At 34.1% G+C, this 21,269-nt stretch overlaps 2 protein-coding genes and 2 pseudogenes across 5 annotated transcripts; all 4 read right to left on the bottom strand.

Moving 5' to 3' along the window:
- Window positions 1-46: 46 nt before the first annotated feature.
- On the bottom strand, window positions 47-2,478 carry LOC114186851 (pentatricopeptide repeat-containing protein At4g16390, chloroplastic pseudogene; annotated as a pseudogene).
- Window positions 2,479-4,709: 2,231 nt separating this feature from the next.
- Window positions 4,710-7,996, bottom strand: LOC114187291 (pentatricopeptide repeat-containing protein At4g16390, chloroplastic pseudogene; annotated as a pseudogene).
- A 2,115-nt stretch (window positions 7,997-10,111) lies between these two features.
- LOC114186688 (pentatricopeptide repeat-containing protein At4g16390, chloroplastic-like) lies at window positions 10,112-12,713 on the bottom strand. Of its 2 annotated transcripts, XM_028074664.2 has the most exons (2): window positions 10,484-12,713; window positions 10,112-10,333 (listed from the first exon to the last, which is right to left on the bottom strand). In XM_028074664.2, the coding sequence occupies exons 1-2, from the start codon at window positions 12,597-12,599 to the stop codon at window positions 10,275-10,277; spliced, it is 2,175 nt and encodes a 724-aa protein (XP_027930465.1). In that variant the 5' UTR covers window positions 12,600-12,713; the 3' UTR covers window positions 10,112-10,274. The 2 variants fall into 2 exon arrangements, with proteins under 2 accessions (XP_027930465.1, XP_085530420.1); XM_085674294.1 differs by having other exon boundaries at window positions 10,112-12,712.
- A 4,285-nt stretch (window positions 12,714-16,998) lies between these two features.
- Window positions 16,999-18,724, bottom strand: LOC114189053 (uncharacterized). 3 transcript variants are annotated; one of them, XM_028077752.2, is made up of 4 exons: window positions 18,523-18,724; window positions 18,385-18,425; window positions 18,067-18,148; window positions 16,999-17,909 (listed from the first exon to the last, which is right to left on the bottom strand). In XM_028077752.2, exons 2-4 carry the CDS (start codon window positions 18,394-18,396, stop codon window positions 17,224-17,226), a joined length of 780 nt encoding a protein of 259 aa, XP_027933553.1. In that variant the 5' UTR covers window positions 18,397-18,425; window positions 18,523-18,724; the 3' UTR covers window positions 16,999-17,223. The 3 variants fall into 3 exon arrangements, with proteins under 3 accessions (XP_027933553.1, XP_027933552.1, XP_027933554.1); XM_028077751.2 differs by having other exon boundaries at window positions 18,385-18,720; XM_028077753.2 differs by lacking the exons at window positions 18,385-18,425; window positions 18,523-18,724 and adding an exon at window positions 18,246-18,311.
- Between the last annotated feature and the right edge of the window lie 2,545 nt (window positions 18,725-21,269).

Genomic DNA, 21,269 nt, shown 5'->3' with positions numbered 1-21,269 from the left:
GAATACAAACTAGCACAAGACAACTTTCACCCTGTGCAGCTGCCTGTCCAGGCCAAAACAATTCCAGTATCCATTTTTATTCAATCAACACTACTAATATCCAACCACATTCGGGTATGAAATACACCAGAGCCAATAACTAATTACTTTCATATACGCTTTCAAGATATTAGTATCAGGCCGCCTTCTTCATTCACAATGTAAGACATCCATAACCAACAACAAATTCAGAAACTACTTAATACCAAAAAATTTTCCCACGGCATAGGAAAATGCTTAAAGCCAACATGCTACAAGGTTGCCTAAAAGTAAACAACAATTTCATTGGGGAAGAGCCACTGTTGAACCCCTGGACTGCAGCCATGAAGTGGCTGCTTCACTGGTAGCCAAAAACCAGCCATCCATATTGGCAGCCTTATGGAATGGAGCTTTAAGTTCCTTCAGATATGATTCAAAAACAGTGGGCAAAGCTTTATCTGAAAGCCTGTGTTTCCCATGCCCAGTGTTGATTCCAAGTAGTGGTGGAAGCTCTTCCCCTAACTCCAAAGCCTTAGACAAGTCATTTATCCAAACACTTAAGGCAGTCAGAGCAGCTCCAACTGAGAGTCTCTTCAGATGCAGAGACCACTTAGCTTGAGATCTTGACTGTATATCAGTATATATCCTAAGAGTCAACCCCAGATCCAAAAGGTCACGAGCTCTGTCGGGCACATCCAGGTTCACACAAAGATCAATTAAACAATTACACATGGACTTTTTTACCTCAGGTTCAGTTGAGTTAAAAAGTTCTAATGCTTCCTTTCTAAAATTTTCACCACCCTCATGTTTTTTCATCAAATACCTTAACACAGACCCAAGCATTGGATTAGCCTTCTCAATGCAACCTGCGAGCTTACCAGATTCTTCTTTTGGTACTTGGGACATTGCATATAGAACACAATCACAGAAGCGGCCATCAGGACTGATGCCCAAATCCATGAGCTGATTAAATACCTTTACAACATCATCAGCTCGCTTGGCTTTTCCGTAGCAATGGACAAGTGATGTAAGAACTATTACATCAGGCTGAAATCCAGATTCCATCATTTCATTGAACATGGCCTCCATCTCTGAAATTTTGCTAAGGCAAGAGTACATGTTGATCAAAGATGCATATGTAAATTTGTCCGGTCGACAAGTCCCAGAACTTTTCATGTCTTCAAAAATTTTAACAGCTTCATCCACACAACCAACATTTGCACACATGTCAAAAAGCATGTTATAAAGAACTACATCGATATCCTTTCCTTTTTCCTTCATTTCCTTGTAAACTCTCATAGCATTCTTGCTGAACCGGGCTCTACAATAGGCTTGTAACAGAGCTGCGTAGGTAGGCCAAGTTGGTGACAATCCATTATCTATCATCTCCTCATATATAGCTTTGGCTTCCCGGGCTCTCTTAGCTCTCCCCATGGCATACAACAGAGCATTATATGTTACCAAATTCGGTTTCGCACCAAGAACTTTCATATCATTGTAAACGTTCAAGCACTCATCGTAATTCCCTGACATCCCAAACATCTTAATCAACCCCGAGAACACCACCGTGTCAACATGCCATTTCTCTGCTTTTGCTCGATCGTACAGTTTCAAAGCCATGTCAGCATTACCAGTTCTTGCATAAACATATATCATGGACGAGGACAAATTATTATCCGGTTCACACCCGAAACTGGGCATCATCTCAAACCACTTCACAGCCTTATGCGGAAAAGAACACATGGAAGCGCAGCTAATCATAGTTGAAAAAGTAATGAGATTAGGGTGGATCCCTCTTTGAAGCATTTCATCAAACAGCTTCTCTGCTCCTTCAAAATCCTTTACCTCCCTAAACAGCTTCAGGGTAACGTTGTAGAGAATAACGTGACTACAGGGTTTTATCTTCTGCTTGAAGTAGTCAACAGCGAGGAGTGCAGTGTAGGGATTCACCATGGCATTGAGAATAATGACGGCATCGCGTTCTAAAACGTCGTCCCCTAAAACGCTGAGGATTTCAGAGACATGTTCGCTGGTGGGGTTGCATGAATCCAGAGACTTGGCGAGTTTGGCAAGAGGTGATGAAATGGCATGACTGGAATTCTTCCAAAGCTGTTTGGCTCTGGGGCTTTTGGGATTGACCCAGATGGAATTTTTCGATAAAGATGGAGATTTTGCAACTGGGTCGTCGAGTTTTGTGTCTTGTAGAGTGTTGGTGGCTTGGAGCAGGGTTTTGGGTTTAGAGAGGAAAGGAGAGAGTTGATAAGAAAAATTGAGAAGTTTGAAATGGCGGGAAGAGTGAGAGAATGAGATAGATGTGGTGATGGCGATGGATTTGCGATAATAGAGTGCGTGAGAAGAAGGGGAAGAAGATGAAGAAGATGAAGAAGTGCTGAGAGGGTAAGATTGAGCCATTTTCCTTCCTTCTATGACACTGTGGAGACTCAGAATATATGATGCTCAACAATGAACTATATTAAACTTCCTTTTTTCCTTTAATTCTGAGCAAAATTATATGTTCTTTAAGCTTGTGCTTGAAATTAAGGGGATTGAAATTGAAAGATTTTGTAAATATGGGGATGAAACAAGTAATTAAATAACAAATAATGGAACATTCTGAATAATTCACTATCATAAATAAATTACTCGTGATTGGATTGGATTAAGAGATGTTTACCGTGTTTAAAATCAAATAATTGTCATTAAGTGGATTTTAATAAACTCTCAACAACCAATCAATCAAAGATGAATTTGGTTATATAATTTAACTAAATACTTATTAATTAAATTATTAAAAAACTTATTCACAACTTTAGTTTTAAAATAATTGAAATAAGAAAATGACATTTTAATAATTTCCTCCCAAGTTTATCAAAATAAATTCAAAAACTTATAAATTTAATTCCAGTAGTCAATAAAAAAAAAGAAAAAATATGTTTTTTTACCTCAAGTTTGATCCAAATTTAAAAATAATTCCCGAAATTTGATCATTGTTTGGTCCCTTCAAAATCATTGTTTTTAGTCCCTATTTTTTGACGGCGTTAAAAATAACAAACGGCGCCAAGTGTTATTTAATATTATTATTGATATATTAATATGATTAATTATTATTAATATATGATAATATTATTATTAACAATTATATAATATTATTATTATATAATGTTATTATTATTAATAGTAGTAGTATAATTATATTTTAACAATGATTTTGCATGTGCAGGGACCAAACAGTGACAAAGTTTTAACCAGAGACCATTTTCAATTTAAGTTAAAACTCAAGGGATCAAAAACATATTTTTTCAGTTTTTGTTAAAAGCGTCGGCCTAGTTTTATTTTTTATATAAAAAATTAAATAACATGTGGCACGCCGTTTGTTATTTTTAACGTCGTCTAAAACATAGGGACTAAAAACAATGATTTTAAAAGTACAAAGACCAAACAGTGACCAAATTTCGACCAGGGACCATTTCCAAATTTGAGTTAAACTTGAGGGACCAAAAACATATTTTTACCTAGAAAAAAATTTACACCAATTATCCAATCGTTTAATTAGTGTCTGATGTATGGATGCTTTAATTTGTGTCATGTATCTGTATCCAACACATATTTGTATTTGATACTTTAAGATATTTGACTGATACTTATTAATGAAGTGTTTAATATATATAAATCAATAATGTTTTTATGATGATGATAATTTATAAGTTTTTATGTTAAAAATATTTAATACATTTGATCTTAATTTGGATTCACACAAGAATAATTATATATTTTTTATATTTTTTTAAATTTACATATTTTTCAATATACATGTGATATCTTATTATTTTCAAAATTAATATATCAACGTATCATATACATATTATATTATATCCAATACACATATCGTATCTGTATATCATAGGTGTCATGGTAAGATTTTTTTAATCTAAATAATATAGTTTTAAGAAAATAATTTAAAGGTTAAAAAATATGTGTGATAATTATTTTAAGGGAAGAATGTAGGCAGTTAGATTTAAGAAAATATCATAATTAAATATTATTCATAAAAATGTGAAATTATTTAATTAAAATTTTGAAAAAAAAATGTTTACAAATTAAAATATATCATCTTTTATTAAAAGACAAAATGATTAAATAAAAGATATACGAAAGGTAGTTAATTTTTTTGTAAGTTTCATTTAAAATTGATAACGTGTTTGATATAAAACTTTATTTGAAATTTTAATTAACTTAAAAGTTTGAAATTCAAATAAATATTAGTCATTTACTATATATTTATCTGAAAAAGAAGTAATTTACTCTGTATACAAAAACCATATATTATTGTTGTCCTCCGAATTTCCACGACACATATTATTACATCTTATGCAAATTAAACTTATTTAGTTAAGAAAAAACCATTTCAAAGTTATTTTAACATTTTGACCTTTTAAGGTAGCAAATCCATGAAAACTAATAGCTTATTACAACAATAAATACGTGCTTGGTTTTGCCTCAAATTAATATAGAATTGATTATACAGAACGAAACACATTTTAAATAAAACTTACAATTATTTCTGTTTCCAATGTGAAAAAATTACATCAAAAACAGTGATCGCCGAGTAAGTTTCAGATGCCTTCCTCGCTCTTTGATAATTTCAATCAAAATATTTGTACCGGGAATAACAACAATTTAGGACTAGAAAATAATATTGAAATCATGTGTTGCTATTTCTTTTCTTCAAACGAAGTCTCGTGCACATATATATACAGCACAAAATCTCTGCAAAAGGAATAGGAAAAAACCGAAAAATTAACATGATACTAAAGTGCCACTGCTGGAACACCTAAAGCCAGAGTGTTCAAACTAGCTATTGATTCTGTTGAACCCCTAGATTGCAGCCATGATTCCGCTGCTGTCTTTGTAACCAAAAACCAACCAGGGTTATCTGAAGCCTCGTAGAATGGAGCATCGAGTTCCTTCAAATGTGATTCAACTACAGTAGCCAAGCCTTTGTCTGAATACTTGTGTTTTCCGTGCCCAGTATTAATTCCAAGAAGTGGAGGAAGGTCCTCCTCTGATTCCAATGCCCGAGACAAGTCATTAATCCAAACATGTAATGCAGTCATAGCAGCTCCAACTGAGAGCTCCTTCAGATGCAAAGACCACTGATTTTGAGATCTGGATTGTATATCTGTATATATCTCAAGCATCAGTCCTAAATCCAGAATGTCGCATGCTCTTTCAGGCACATTCAGTTTGAAACAAAGATCAATTAGACAATTGCATAAAGGCTTTTTCACCTCAGCATGAAATGAATTTAAAAGTTCTACCGTTTCCTTTCTAAAATCTCCATTGCCCTCCTTCCCTTCCACCAAATATCTTACTACAGTCCCAAGCTTTGGATTAGCCTTCTCAATGCAATCTGTTAGTTTACCAGCCTCTTCTTTTGGTGTTTGAGTCAAAACACTTAACAGACAACTGCAGAAGTGATCATTTGGATCAATGCCCAATTCCAGAAGTTGATTAAATACTTTCACAACATCATCAGTTCGCTTAACTTTTCCATAGCACTGGACAAGTGATGTCATAACAAAAATATTAGGTTGTAATCCAGATTGGATCATTTCATTCAATATCCCTTCCGCCTCTGAAACTCTCCCACTGCGGGAATACATGGTGATTAAGAAAGTAAATGTCCAACTGTCAGGTTGGCAAGACCCAGAACTTTTCATATCATAAAAAATTTCAACAGCTTTATCTATGTAGCCAAGATCAGCGCACATGGACAAAAGCTTGTTATAAAGATCCGCAGTTACATTCACTCCGTTCCCTTGCATTTCCTTATAAAGACCAAAAGCATCTTCACCACATAGTGCTCTAGTATAGACTTCCAAAAGTGATGCATATGTTATAAAATCTGGTGAAATACCACTGTTTTTCATCTCATTATATATAGTCTTGGCCTGTCGGTGATTCCTAGCTCTCAACATGGCACCCAACAGATTGTTATATGTGACCACGCTAGGCTTCACACCAAGAACCTTCATGTCTTGGTAGATTATCAAGCATTTATCGTAGTTTCCTGCCACGCTAAACATCTTGATCAAAGTTGAGAACGTCAGTGCGTCAATTCGCCATTTCTCAGCTTTTGCACGATCATATAGTTCCAAAGCCTTATCAACCTTATTTGTGCGTGCATAAGCATATATCATGGCTGAGCTTGTGATGCCATCACGTTCAAACCCAAAGCTGGACATCTTTTCGAATAGCTCCACAGCCTTATCGGGCAAACCACACACACTAGCACAGTTAACCATTGTTGAAAATGTAATGTTATCTAGTTTTACACCTCTATAAAGCATTTCATCAAACAAAGCCTCTGCTCCTTCAAAATCCCTAGACTTCCTAAACAAATTCAGGGTCACGTTGTAACTAATCACCTCCTTATCCCTGCTGAAATTAATCTTGCTCTGGAAATATCTAAGTACAAATAAGGCAGTGTTGGGATCCACCATCTTACTGAGAATAAATATAGCATCTCCTTCTGAAATCTTGTCCACTATACCTTTCAAAATTGTGGAGACCTGTTGCTCCCATGGATTTCTCGACTCCAAGGAATCGCTGTGTTTCAGATGAGAACTGTACATGTTGATCAAGCACGCGTATGTCAAATTGTCTGGTTGGCAAGTCCCCGAACTTTTCATGTCTTCAAAGATTTCAGAAGCTTCGTCCAAGCAACCAACATCAGCACACATGTCAAAAAGCAAGTTATAAAGAACTGCATCCACATCCATTCCCTTTTCCTTCATTTCCCTGTAAACTCCCAGCGCATCCTCACGAAACCGTGCTTTACAATAGGCTTGTAAAAGAGCCGCATAGGTAGCCCAACTTGGTGAAAATCCACTATTTATCATCTCCTCATATATAGCCTTCGCATCCAAGGCCCTCCTCGCTCTCCCCATGGCATACAACAGCGTGTTAAAAGTTAGCATGTTAGGCTTGACACCAAGAACCTTCATATCATTGTAAACACTCAGACATCCATCAAAATTCTCCAATATCCCACATGTCTTAATTAATGCCGAGAACACTCCCGTGTCAACGCTCCATTTCTCTGCTTTTGCACGATCGTAGAGTTTCATAGCCATTTCGGCATTACCACTACTCGCATAAGCACGAATCATAAAGGAGAATATACTATTATCAGGTTCAACCCCGAAGGAATGCATTTTCTCAAACCACTCCACAGCCTTGCGCGGCATAGAACACATGGAAGCAGAGCTAATTATAGTTGAAAACGTAATGATATTAGGGTGGACTCCTCTTTGAACCATTTCACCAAACAACTTCTCTGCACCTTCAAAATCCCTAACCTCCCTAAACACCTTCAGAGTAACGTTGTAAAGAACAACATGTTTTACGGGGTTAATCTTTTGCCGGAAGTACTCAAGAGCGAGGAGTGCAGTAGTGGGATTGACCATAACATCGAGAATAAACACAGCATCGCGTTCGAAAATGTTGTCCCCTAAGACATCGAGGATTTGAGAGACGTGTTCGTTGGTAGGGTTGCACGAGTCCAGAGACTTGGCGAGTTTGGAGAGAAATGATGACCTGGCCCGAGGTGAAATCTTCCAAAGTTGTTTGGCTCTGGAGCTTTTGGGATTGACCCAGATTGAATTTTTGGATAAAGACGAAGACTTTGCATCTGGGTCATTTGCGTCTCGTAGAGTGTTGAAGGGTTGTGCAGAGGAGAAGCGTGGTGGGGCGGGGAGAAGAGTTTTGGAACGAGAAGGAACGATAATGAAGGGTTTGCCAGAATGGAATGAGAAAGAATAAGTGGAACAATGGGAAGAGCAAAGAGGGTGAGGCTGAGCCATTTTCCCTCTCTGTTATTGTCTCGGCATAAGATTCCGATAACAGATAACTGTTCCAGACAGTTAATAGAATCTAGATAGGCTTAACCAGACAACACGGTTAGATAGAAGGTGGACAACACAGTGGTTTTTTCTTCCTCCCTCAACCCCATAATTTAATAAAAAAAAAAAAAAAAAACTTGTAAAGTTGATTTTCAAATTACTTGTTCTGAAAATTTTAAAAAACAAGATTTTAGAAAATCTTTTCGAAATTTTTATATCACGGTTTTGGAATAAAATTTTTAGGAGAGGATTTCTAGAATAAATATATTTTAGAATTAACAAGTTTGTCAGAATAAAACTTCTAGAATAAATTTTCTAAAATATGTGAGATGCTTTCTGAAATAAATTTTTTAGAATATATGGAATTAAATTCAAAATATTTTTCAGAAAATATATGATGCCTTTTAGAATAAACTTCTCACCGATATCATTTTTTTACTCTTTCTCACTTATTCTTCCTCCTAAAGAGTGCAGGCAAATACGTAAGTGTAATTAGAACTGCAGTAAAAATGACAACGTCAAGGACAACACTATAACAGTGATGATGACATAGTATATCAAAATAGGATATTTAAATTTTTTTGGCTTTTATAATGAGGTGCGTGTAGTAATCACAATAAAAACATGAAAAAGCAAGTAATTCTCCAATAAAAAAACAAGTAATTCTTATTACCCAATAAAATTGGCGGCCAAAAATAAAAGGATGCCAAAAATTAGAAAGTGTGTTCTTAAGTAGCCCTTTTGGGTTTTAGATATATATATATATATATATATATATATATATATATATATATATATATATATATATATATATATATATATATAAATCTTTAAACTTAAATAATTGACTCAAATTGGATTTAAACTTATTTATTTCGCCCAAACATGATCGCTTACAGTGAAGGACATATTAGTCTTTTAATATATTTTTAAAGAGTAATTATTAAGTAACTTTTTCTAATACATAGAAACGTTATCATACCATATTTAAATTCGGTTTCTGCTCAGTCTTTAAAAAAGATTTAATAAAGAATTGGAGCAGTTACATATTTTTCTGAAAATTAACTTAATAATGAATTACCATTTTAAAACACTAATTCGGCATTACAATTGTTAAATGTATTTTAAAGCACTAACTTCTTCATTATTTTTTTTTTTAAAATAACATGGCAATCAAGCCTTTTTATAGGCTATTTGGATAACACTAAGAATGGATTCAACTTCAAAAAATTACACACAATTATGCCACAGAGATATTAAGAACTAATATGTTCTTAAGCTAAAAAAATTACATAAAGGCACTGATTTTATATTTTCTAATTTAATTTCTGGAATTAGTTTATATAAAAAATAATTTATGATAGTTTTACAAGCTTTAAATACAATTAAGAGGTGTAAAAATTACGATCTAATTACACTTTCTAATTTAGGGATAATTTCCAAAAATTTTACCTATTAATGTGCTAAGCGAAGAATTAAGGGTGTGTTTTATTTAGAGAATTAATTCAGCTGGAATAATTCTCATAAAAACAAAAATTAATTGTTTCTTATTCAACATGAATTTTTTAAATTTTAATTAATTTTAAAAACCAAAATTATAATAATTATGTGTTAAAAAATTAATTATAATCAATTCTAGATGATAATGCAAAATCAAACGCACTAAAAACATTAATTCACCTATCACATCACAACCGGTAAGTACAAGCCTTTATAAAAGGAGAAGGTCATCTAGGCATAATGTTAACTTGCACTGATAAAATTTCTGAATTCCAAAATGTATAATTCAAATTTTAACTCTTTATATTTAGATTGTAATTACAAAATAAAAAATAAAAAATATATTTCAAATTGCATAACTCGAAGCATATTTATATTCTGGATTTCATATTTTAAAATACAAAATAGAAAATGCTTTCTAAATTGTACATTTTATAATACAAAATTTACATTCTAGAGTACACAATTTGAGGAGATACAAGAATTTATGGGGTTGCAGGAGATGCAGGGAGGAACTGCCAACATGGGATGGCACAGACAAAGAAAGTTATTACATTCTTCCTGCAGTATTAGAGGTGAGAAACATGTTATACTGTCCCTACTGCTCCTACAACGCCCTGAAGTCTAACAATAACTATCAAATGCATTTGGCCCAAATAAAAGAGGTTATAAGATATCTTTGTCAAACATTTCAAGTATAGAGTGTCATCTATGGATATTTTAATTTGGAGCAATGATGACCCCGATTGAAGTATTTGGTTTTAGTTTACAAATGATGGCGACATCAAAAATAGAAACGTAGAACAAATAAAAAGGAAAATTAAGGACAGGATATAATAAATATGCATCTCCCTAGACTCTGGAACAGCTGCAAAGAGACCTACCTAGCCTAGATATCAGCTCCTCAGTCTCTACAAGATAACCAAAATTTTAATAAATATACATATACTAAATCTACTAATTCAAAATTTCCCTTAAAGGAGAATAAAAATGCATAAATAACATGCCATATCGTTATTAAAATAGACATTATCCATACTGAACGGCCAACGTTGAACCACCTGAAACCTGAAAGTTCAAATCAGCAATTGATTCAGTTGAACTCCTGCACTCCAGCCATGATTTGGCTGCATCCTTTGTAACCAAAAACCAGCCAGCCTTATCTGGAGCCTCATGGAATGGAGCATTGAGTTCCCTCAAGTGTGATTCACATACACTAGCCAAACCTTTGTCTGAAACATATTTGTGTTTTCCATACCCAGTGTTAACTCCAAGTAGAGGTGGAAGGTCTTCCCCTGATTCCAATGCCTTAGACAAGTCATTTATCCAAACATTTAATGCGGTCATAGCAGCCCCAACTGAGAGTTTCTTCAAATGTAAAGACCACTGATTTTGAGATCTGGATTGTAAATTTTTATATATCTCAAGCGTCAATCCTAACTCCAGAAGGTCACGTGCTCTGTTCGGCTCATTCAGTCTGACACAAAGATCAATTAGACAATTGCATAAGGGCTTCTTTGCTTTAACATCAATTGAATTAAGAAGTTCTGATATTTCCTTTCTAAAATTTCCATCATCCTCCTTCTCTTCCACCAAATATCTTATTACAGAACCCAGCTGTGTATTAGCCTTCTCGATGCACTCTATTATCTTACCAAGCTCTTCTTTTGGGGTTTGAGTCATAACATTCAAAAGACAACAACAAAATTGAACATCGGGAACAATGTGCAAATCAACGAGTTGCTTAAAAATCTTCACAACATCATCAGTTCGCTTAGCTTTCCCATAGCACTGGACAAGTGAGGTCAGAACATAAATAGTAGGCTGAAATCCAGACTGGACCATTTCATTCAACGTTCCTTCTGCTTCTGAAACCATCCCATTGCAGGAATATACAGTAATTAAGGATGAAAATGATAAGCTATTAGGCTGACAAGTCCCCGAACTTTTCATGTCTTCAAAAATTTCAACAGCTTCCTCTATGCAACCAACATTAGCACACATAGCCAAGAGCCTGTTATAAAGATCCACACTCATATCCATTCCATGCCTCTTCATTTCCTCATAAACACCGAAAGCACCATCACTATATTGTGCTGCAGCATAAATTCGCAAAAGAGTAGAATAGGTTATAAAATCCGGCAAAACCCCATCAGTTACCATCTCTTTATATATATTTTTGGCCTGCCATGACCTCCTAGCCTTGAACAAGCCACCCAGCAGTGTGTTGTATGTGACCACGCTAGGCTTCACGCCAAGAGCCTTCATTTCCTGGAAGATTCTCAAGCCCTCGTCATAGTTCCCTAACACGCCATGCATCTTAATCAACGATGAGAATGTCGATGCATCAAGGCTCCATCTCTCAGCTTTTGCACGATCATACAATCTCAAAGCCATATCAACATTATTAGTTTGCGCATAAGCAGACACCATAGCCGAGTACAACATGGCATCGGGTTCACACCCGAAACTCGGCAGCTTTTCAAACCATTCCACGGCTTTATTGGGCAAGGAACACATCCTAGCAGAGTTAATCAAAGTCGAAAATGTAATGTTATCAGGTTTGACCCCTCGTTGAATCATTTCATCGAACAGCTTCTCTGCGCCTTCAAAATCCCTAGATTTCCTAAACGTTTTCAGGGTGATGTTAAAGAGAATAACCTCGGTGTCTCCAGAGGGTTTAATCTTGTCCAGGAAGTATCTGAGAACAAAGGGCGCGGTAACAGAATTCACCATCTTGTCAAGAATGAACACAGCGTCACTTTCTGAAACATTGTCTCCTAGACCCTTCAAAATTGTGGATACATGTTGCGCGGTGGGAATGCACGAGTTCAATGACTCCGCAAGTCTGGTGAGGTAACTGTGCCTGGAGGTCGACGATTTGGTTCGGAAGTGTTTGGCTCGAGAGCTGCTGGGATTAACCCAAACGCGGCTTTTGGATGAAGACGAGGAGTTTGTATCTACGTCACGAGAAACAGCGTCTTGGTGTGGCGCGTGGGTGTTAGGGTGGTGGAGAGAGGCTTTGGAGAGAAGTGTGAAGCGTTTGAACGAGGAAGCGAAGTTTGAGAATAGAAAATTGTGCAGAGAAAATGAAGAAGAAGAAGAAGAAGAAGAAGAGGGAAAAGATTGATGATTATGGAAAAGAAAAGAGTGAGAGATGCAAATGTGTGAAGCCATTCTGCTTGGTTATTCAGATACAGAAAGTGTTTGCGCAAATGTCATGGCCTGTCAACAATGGTGTATCTTTTGCGCGCTTGGAGAGTTAGCAGGGACGAGGATCAAATGTATTACTGTTTAACCTAATATATTTAAAAATGAAAAAAAAAATAATGTCATCTAAACTTCCAATAAATTGCATAGATTATATTATATCAATTAAATAATAAAATAGTTGACAGTAGGATAAAATATATTTTTTAAGTGGCTAAAATAAATTTTTGCCCGTTCATTTTATTTTTATTTTTGTTAAGATTTGTATTGACTTTTTATTTTTGCAAATTGGATTAATGTTATTTTTATTTTTAAAAAAGTTGAATTATTTTTTGTTACTTAGAATATGAGATTGGTTTCATTAAAGTTATATTTATTATTTAATTAAGTTTCTGACAATTTTGTATTCATTCATTATTCAAAATTTTCATATTTCTTCGATCGTGAAGTTTAACTTTTTTATTAAACGGCAATTTATTTTATCCCATTATTTTAATTATTTGATTTCAAGTATTAAAACATATGATATTGTGTCACTAATATAAAAATAATATTGTAATTAATATATAGAACGATATAATGATTTTTAATAGTTTTTATAAACGTATTGAATAACGATTTCGTTATATTTCCTAATATTACGATCGAGGGTCAATTTCACTAAGATAATGAACTTTACTTAGTTAACTAAAAATTTAAATTATAAATACTCAGTTAAAAAATATAAAATATTTTAATACAAATTTTGAACATTTAATAGAACACAAAAATATAATAAAATTTCAATTCAAAATAACTGAGAGACTTAAGAATTAATTAAGTTTGTAAAGAGTATGTAAAAAATAAAAATAAATAAATAAATCACACAAATAATTATAAAAGGCAATTTCCTTTTTATTAAATCAAAGCATAAAAATGCATTAGATTTTTGTTGTAATGTAATCATAGGTAGAAATGAAGAAAGGGGCATAACCTGATCTGTTTAGTTGAAATGTGAGCGTGGGCTTCTGCAACAACGCCTGTAGCATGAATATGACAAATTCTGGAGAGAATATGTACTACAAACTACACTGAATGTTTATCTTTTGGGGAACATATAATAAAATTGGAACAATACAAAGAAGATTAGGATCACACACAGATCGATAAATTATCCATCTTTTGTTTTCTCTCATGGTTTCTTCCTTCTTTCGATATTTTTTAGATTGGGTTTGGTTGAGATCACTAGCCTTAGCGACAAAATCTTGTTATTCTTTAAAACTATGACTGAATATACGGGGATATGCCCTTCATTGTTTGAGTTTTCAAACACATATAATTGAAGTTTCAAATTATCATTAATCTCGTAAATATTGAGACAGTATATAAGATCTCACTCCAAATTATTGATATTCAAACATTTTGGAAAGAAAGTATATATAACATCTATTATGTGTTTGATTTTATGTCAAATTGACGTAAAATTGACGTAAAATTGATTATAACTGATTTTGTAACGTACAATCAATTCGTGTTTGATTTTCAAAATCGATTACAGGATCAAAAATCCACGTTGAATGGCTTTTGCGTAACAATTTTCTAACTGGACCAAACATACCCTAAAAGATTTTGCGCCATTTTACCTTTTCTATTTCATTGGTGTTCTTAATGCACACTTCATAATTTAATTCTTGAATAATTCATGTCCTCTAAATTTGATAATGAATGAATTATCAAATCTTTTTAACTTTTCACATTCTTCCAATTCAAGGATATGAATAATAGTAGAAGGTCTTATATTGTTTATGAACTTCATAGAAGTTGGAAGTTTTTGTTAATGTAAATAGTTTCATGTATTGAAATATTGGATGGTCCATATTCATGAATGTGTTATGTTTCTCCTTTAACGACTCTCGAATGATAATGATTGTTGTAAAAGATTTATATGCATAAGATATTTTTCATTTTGTTATGTTGTTTATGGATATATTAACATGGATCTTAAAGATGTTCGATGGACTACAAAATTTAGATTTTAACTGAAACATCTTTGCATTAAGAAATAAAATAATTGTATTGTCTAAATTTCAGTTGCAACTTTGAAGTGAAAAATGGAAATGAAGGTAAATATTTGGGTATAGATAAATTGAGAATATTTTTCTCTGATATTGGAGCATTGGTCCGATTATGGGAAACTTTAAATTCTTTATCCATGAAAATATTATGTCAATTTAGAAAATATTAATAATTTTTATTTCTATTAACAAGTGAATTTGAAGTTTAATTTAACATTTATTAATGTGGGTGAAATAATAGATCCAACAAACCTGTTAGGATAAGTTATAACTTTATTCTCATATCATGTTAACAGTGAACTTTAAGCCTAAATCAATTCCATAAAATCGATTTGTAAAATAAGATTTCTATTCATTTATATATTGTAAATTGATCTTATCTCTAGTCGATGAGACTTTCAACAATTTCATTGAAATTAAATATACACATAACTTTGGGTGTCAGTTGAATATGGGTCTAAGTTGACTCAACTCAAATATGGATATGAGTTGACTCAGTTTGAGTATTGACCAGATCGATGTGGCTTAACTTTCGATTCAAGGTGAGCCATCTCGGCCTTTGTCCAACTTGGTCCATCTCGACCTTCGATAAGGGTAGCCTGACTTGAACTTCGATATAGATTGACCCATTTAGACTTTTGGTCCAGGTTAACCTATGTCGAAGTTCGACTTGAGCTTATTGGTCTCGACTTTCGATCCAGTTTGGTTTACGCCAACCTAGCTTGACCTTTGACGCAATCATTCCAAATTTGACATTTGACTTGAGCCAACTTGTCTCTACTTTTGACCTTGTGCTCGTCTTAATCTGACTGGATTCAAACTTTGGCTCGAACCAACTTGATTCTGCTTCTAGTTTGGGCCAACTTTCCTCAAATTTCGGTTTAGACAAAATTGGGTAGATCTTGAAATCAAGATTGTTTAATTCGATTTTGATCCGGTTGAAAGTCTTGGCGCATAACTTTTTTTTTGGCCTGATATGGTGGTGACGGCTATTTATCCAAGTGAAATGGGACTAGCTATTAAATTATGGTTAAATTAACCCATATACGTATTAGACCTCTGGTTCAGTTCATGTAACATGCATAGCTTCTAAAATTTAATATCAAATCAAATAAATATTTTTATGAATAAAAATATTTTATTTATCCAATTATACATTTAATTTTTAACTAATACCGTTATTTCTTAAAATATTTAAAATTGTAGAAACAACCTTCATTTATTTAAAATAACGTTTAGAAAAAAATTAAATGTTAAACAATAGTTCACTTCGTCTCCATTTCAAGAAGTAGAATACTTTTAAAATTTATATATTCTTCCCACGTCATTATCACACTACAAAATTTGCATGATAATTGTTGTGATGTGAACAACGTGACGGTGCCGACACGATTCTTGGTTCTGGCTCTGTGGACTTATGATTATGTGTGATCACATGGTGTTAGTATCTCTAAGCGCTACTTTACTTCTTTTTAATAATACTAATTTTTTGTGAACATATCTGTCCAAAGCATGTGATGATGCAGGATGAAGAAGGTGACAAATTTTGGTGGCATCGTAGCTTCGAAAGAATTTAGAAAGAAATAATGATGATGCTTAAACATTAAGATGACCCTATAATTGAGTTTGGTTCTTTATGGTGGGTGCTCCTTCTATCTATTATTTATTATTTATTCATACTTATATTACTTCATCATGCATCATCTGATTAATTCAGAGACCCCGTTTTCCGCACCCGATTGCTACTGCTCTTGCTGTGGAATACTCTACATTAATTCTTTTGAGGTTGATGGAGAAAATAAATCATGTAAGCAAAACATTTTTATGTGTATTCTAATAATACCTTCAAAACCTTTTTCTTTTTTGTGTGTGTGAACAAAGTTTTCATGCATCACATTTTATAGTATCTGGTTGTACTCATTCAAATTATGTTCAGGTTCATGGATCTAATCTGGTGGGAAAAGGGCAAGGGAAAAAAGAGATATGGTTGTCAATTTGTCATCATTCTCTTCTTAGGTCATTCATCATTTATCACTAACTACTAAAAGCTTATCGACAACAACAACAGAAAAAAAAAATACTAAATCTCATAGCAAAGGCATGTATAATGTAATAAACTACAACAACTCATCTTGGTGTAGGTGTTTGTTTTATCTATCTAAAATGTACGAAAAAAATAAATCGTGTAATCGCGTCCTTATTATGACCTTACCCACCCAAAAAGTACTTCTGGTGGGTGATATTGGTTAGAAAGTTATTCACTTTCAGGAAAATCAATTTCAAAAGGCAAATCCACTTCAGAGACAGATTCCTTGTTGGTAAAGAAACCTTATTTTATTAGCTCATCAAACGTAGAACAAAACATGTTGTTGTAGTATAGCATTTATAACATTTAATTAAATATCCCTTATTTTTTTCCCCTTTTCTTTTCCTCTAACACTTTTGAATTTTAGATAAGAAAAACAAAGAAATAGTTCAACATGATGAAATGGAGACGAAGTGAAAGAGCACCATCATTTACAGAGCCAATAATGCAATCACATGATTGTGCAGCCTGAAGGGTTCTCGTCGCTGAAATATTGGTCACAACGGTTGTTCACATAACATGGCCTGCCACCACCGTAACTGTCATAAACGGGCCTTGCGTAGTACCCGTCGTAATAGTTCATGGGCCCACCGTATTCGTAGAAAGGCCCAACTGGCCTACCTTCATAGCAGGGGGCAGGAGCATAGAGCATCCCAACTGGAACCGCCATCGGTGGTGCTATATGTGGCTGAATGGGTAACGCAGCAGGTGCGGGCTTGTCTTTGGGCTTTTCCGCCTCGGGAGCGGCCTTTTCCTTGGGCTTCTCAGCGTCCTTTTTGGGAGCCTCTGCTTTAGGCTTTTCCGCGTCTTTCTTTTTCTCAGCCTCGGCCTTAGGCTTCTCCCCGCCGTCTTTCTTCTTCTCGGGCTCGGCCTTGGGCTTACCGGCATCCTGCTTGGGAGCTTCAGCTTTAGGTTTCTCCGCGTCTTTCTTTTTCTCGGGTTCGGGCTTGGGCTTATCGGCCTCCTTCTTCTTCTCAGGCTCAGCGGCCTTGGGCTTGGGTGGGTCCAGTATCTCAATGCTCTTGATGGAGCCTCCACCTTTGTAGCAAAGCTTGTCCCTGATTTTCTCGGGGCTACAACACACCACCGTAATGATCACCATGTTTGCCTTCTCATCGTACTTCTGGTCCCGAATTTCTCTTGTTCACAAAATTTCAACATCCAAAAAATCAACTCAATTTGATACCCTCCTTCATGCTTGGTATATATCCAGAAAATAAATGTACGCAAATTGCAAAATTTTGATGTCATAATTTAACGAAGAGAAAATTAAAGCAAGTAGTGACGAACTCACGAGGATACTTGGCGAGAACTTTCTTAACCTTTTTGCAGCATTTCCCACACTCAAGGTCAACCTTGAGTTTCATGGTGGTCACCTGAATTAATGTGTTCAACAAAACCACCCATCAGAATTATAGTATCCAAAGTGAACCAATCTTACAATTATGGCATACAAAAAAAGAATTGGTTCACCATTATGCTACAAATTCAAGCAGAAAGTAGGAAATTGAAATCACATTCTGACTTCGTAAACAAGGACACATTAATCCAGAAGGGTTTGGTTTGGAAGTAAAAAAAAGTGATAATTGAAATGGCAATGAAAGCTGCTTACCTTTTCAGCCATGGTTGTGGATCAAAAGATCAGATCTGAGGCTGAGATGAAACGCAGAGAAAAGTTAAGAGAGAGCAGCAACACAAAGGAAAGTGACAGAAAAGCAAACTTAAGAAGGTATTAGCAAACCACGCTAACCAATCAAACAGCAACACGTAATCCCACAAAGTTGAATTTCATGGTGAGGTTTTTATCAACAGTTTGAGAGGGTGGCCAGTAGCAGAGGATGTGTATGCTGTTAATACTCGCAGTAACACAAGATTGATGGGTTTGCAACTCAGCACGCATGTGCTATCTTTGAATGACACGCCCAATCTTGTTGACTCAATGCACCTTCCTCAATCCCTATAAATAGCAATCAATTAAATGCCTTGCACTGTGTATGCGTAACAAAATATTCATCATGCTTAATTTTATTTAATACTATTAGAATTATGGGTTTTATGAGTTTTGTTGTGTGCAATAATGATCATGCACTACCTCGTGCCGACCGTACACGTGTCTAAAGGAAAGTGTCTCACTCGCATCTGTAATCAACCTTGTACACAACAGATCATGCTCCATTCATTGGTCAGTAATGAACATAAACCAACCTATGGATGCATATCATGTTTGGAGGGTGGAATCGAGTAAAGCCACCTCTACCTAATTAATTTGGTTGTAGTTTTGTAGATGCAGTAGGAGCTGAGAGTGGTCCAAAATTGTGGGCTCCAATTAGCCCACATTTTTCTTCCTCACACTCAAACCCAATCATACCCTCTAACTGAATATCATGGTTGGTGCTTTCAACTTGTGTTAATTTTGTAATGTTAATCTTGAATTGGATCACCTAACTGCACAAAACTTGAAAGATTAATTTTTTACAATGGAGGTTAGTAGAGTCATAGTGTGGGACCCTTCTGTTAGACATTCACATTTTGTTGTGGTTGTCCCCATTATTTTTGTTTTGATTTTGGTGATTGTATTTTCTTTGATTCTGTCTGTATCTAATTGATAAAAGGCTCCATCTAAGGTCACACGGAACATGATGTTTTTGGTTATAACCTCTCAAATTATTACACAATGAAACATCATGCTTATATACGTTTCGTGATAGATATTGGATGTCCACAAGTTGATGATAAAGTTTAAATTGCATGCGCGTTGGCTTCCATGATTTTAAGTGCCATCCAAAAATCTTGTTTGCTACATAAATGGAAAATTTTACGCTAAAACACTAGTTAATTAACTATAGTCGAGTTTAATGAATATGCATTATTGTTATTATTATTATTCAATTAGAATTTAACTTTGATACGAATTTTCATTTGAAAAAATTAAACTAATTTATGTTGAAAACAAAATGTAGGTGAAAAAAACTAGTAATTTTACAAATTTAAAATCAACTCAATATAAAAAATTCATTTTTAAAAAATAATTACTGACTATAATTTAAAAAAGATTAAAAGCTTACAGATAAAAATTCATTTGTAATATCTTTTGAAAAAGGTTTCGACAAATAAATCAAATCCAACCCGTAGAGCCATAAACGGACTAGCCTTGTCTGCTAAACGATGAATTGGGCTTCATCGGATGATTAGGCCCAGAAAGAGTATCAGGGCTTCAACATCTCACAGGGTCCAACACTGGAAAGTGGCCCGAGTTACTGTTTTTTTCCCTTTCTTCCAATGCAGTGGTCTCATCCACCATTTTCTGGTCATTAAAAGCAAAAGGGATCTTCACCAATTCCATATTAAATTTATCTTTTTATTACAAAATTTATATATTATTTAGGGATACGTATGTTTTTGGTCCTTCAAGTAAAAATTGGGATTAATCCTTCTTGAAAACCTTGAATCAATCTAATTCCTCAACTGTGTAAATGTATAGATTTAGTCCTTTTAACAAGATTTTATTAAGTTGATTTGGCATTTCAAACACATTTAATGTTAGATGAAAAACGCGTTTGAAACCGCAATTAAACTTAAAAAGAATTGGTTTAAAGGACTAAATATATATATATATATATATCTAAAGATAAGGAACTAAATTGGTCCAAGATCTTCAAGAAGAATTAATTTCAATTTTCGTTAGAAGTCGAGAGAAAAAAAAAAACATATTTTACCCTATTATTTATTAACTTTGCTATAGCCACTGAGGCAACATAAATTTTCATTGCATAATTGCCAAAAGACCGTAAAAGTTGTTCATAAACAACTTGGAATAATGAAAACAAATACCGAATAGAAGCTGTAAAAGTTAAGTTTCCAAGTGAAAATGTGTTTGAATAACTAATAATAAGAGATTATTAGCATTAAATTATCACGTGATAAAGTATAATAATTCAGAATTAAATGAGACATAAGGCATTGGGTAAAATGAGAAATAAATTATGGGAAGCAAGTATGAATGATGATAGCATCATTATTTATACTTGCTGCACTGCACACACTGACATGTAGTGCAAACTTAGTTTGGAAGACAAAAATGGTGTAAGAAAACGTACGACGCAGAATCCAGTGTAATCTAGAGAATGGGTCCTGCCTCTGCCAAAAGCTTTATCAGAATAAACAATTTTTTATATGCATAATGCTCTAAGCTAAATTAAAACTTCAAACAACATTATTGTATATACATCCCTCTAAATATCAATAATGTAAAGATTTAATCAATAATTAAGATGTACAAAATTTCTTATACCATCTTATATGTCATGTAAAAGTAAAGGATTGTTAAGAGTTTCTTTTACTAAAAACTATCTTTCAATATAAAACTTATTATTTCATACATTTTGAAATAATGCCGGATGAAATTAAACGTAAATATATTTTTAACATTTTATTGAAATTCATTATAAATAGTCTTTGTTTTCAGAAAAGGGCAATCGAAAACATCAAATCGGCTGG

Source organism: Vigna unguiculata, chromosome 6 (genome assembly GCF_037176805.1).
Source record: "Vigna unguiculata cultivar grain cowpea cultivar isolate G323 ecotype 2 chromosome 6, ASM3717680v1, whole genome shotgun sequence".
In the NCBI taxonomy this organism is placed as follows: Eukaryota; Viridiplantae; Streptophyta; class Magnoliopsida; order Fabales; family Fabaceae; genus Vigna; species Vigna unguiculata.
This window is presented reverse-complemented; position numbering and strand designations above follow the sequence as displayed.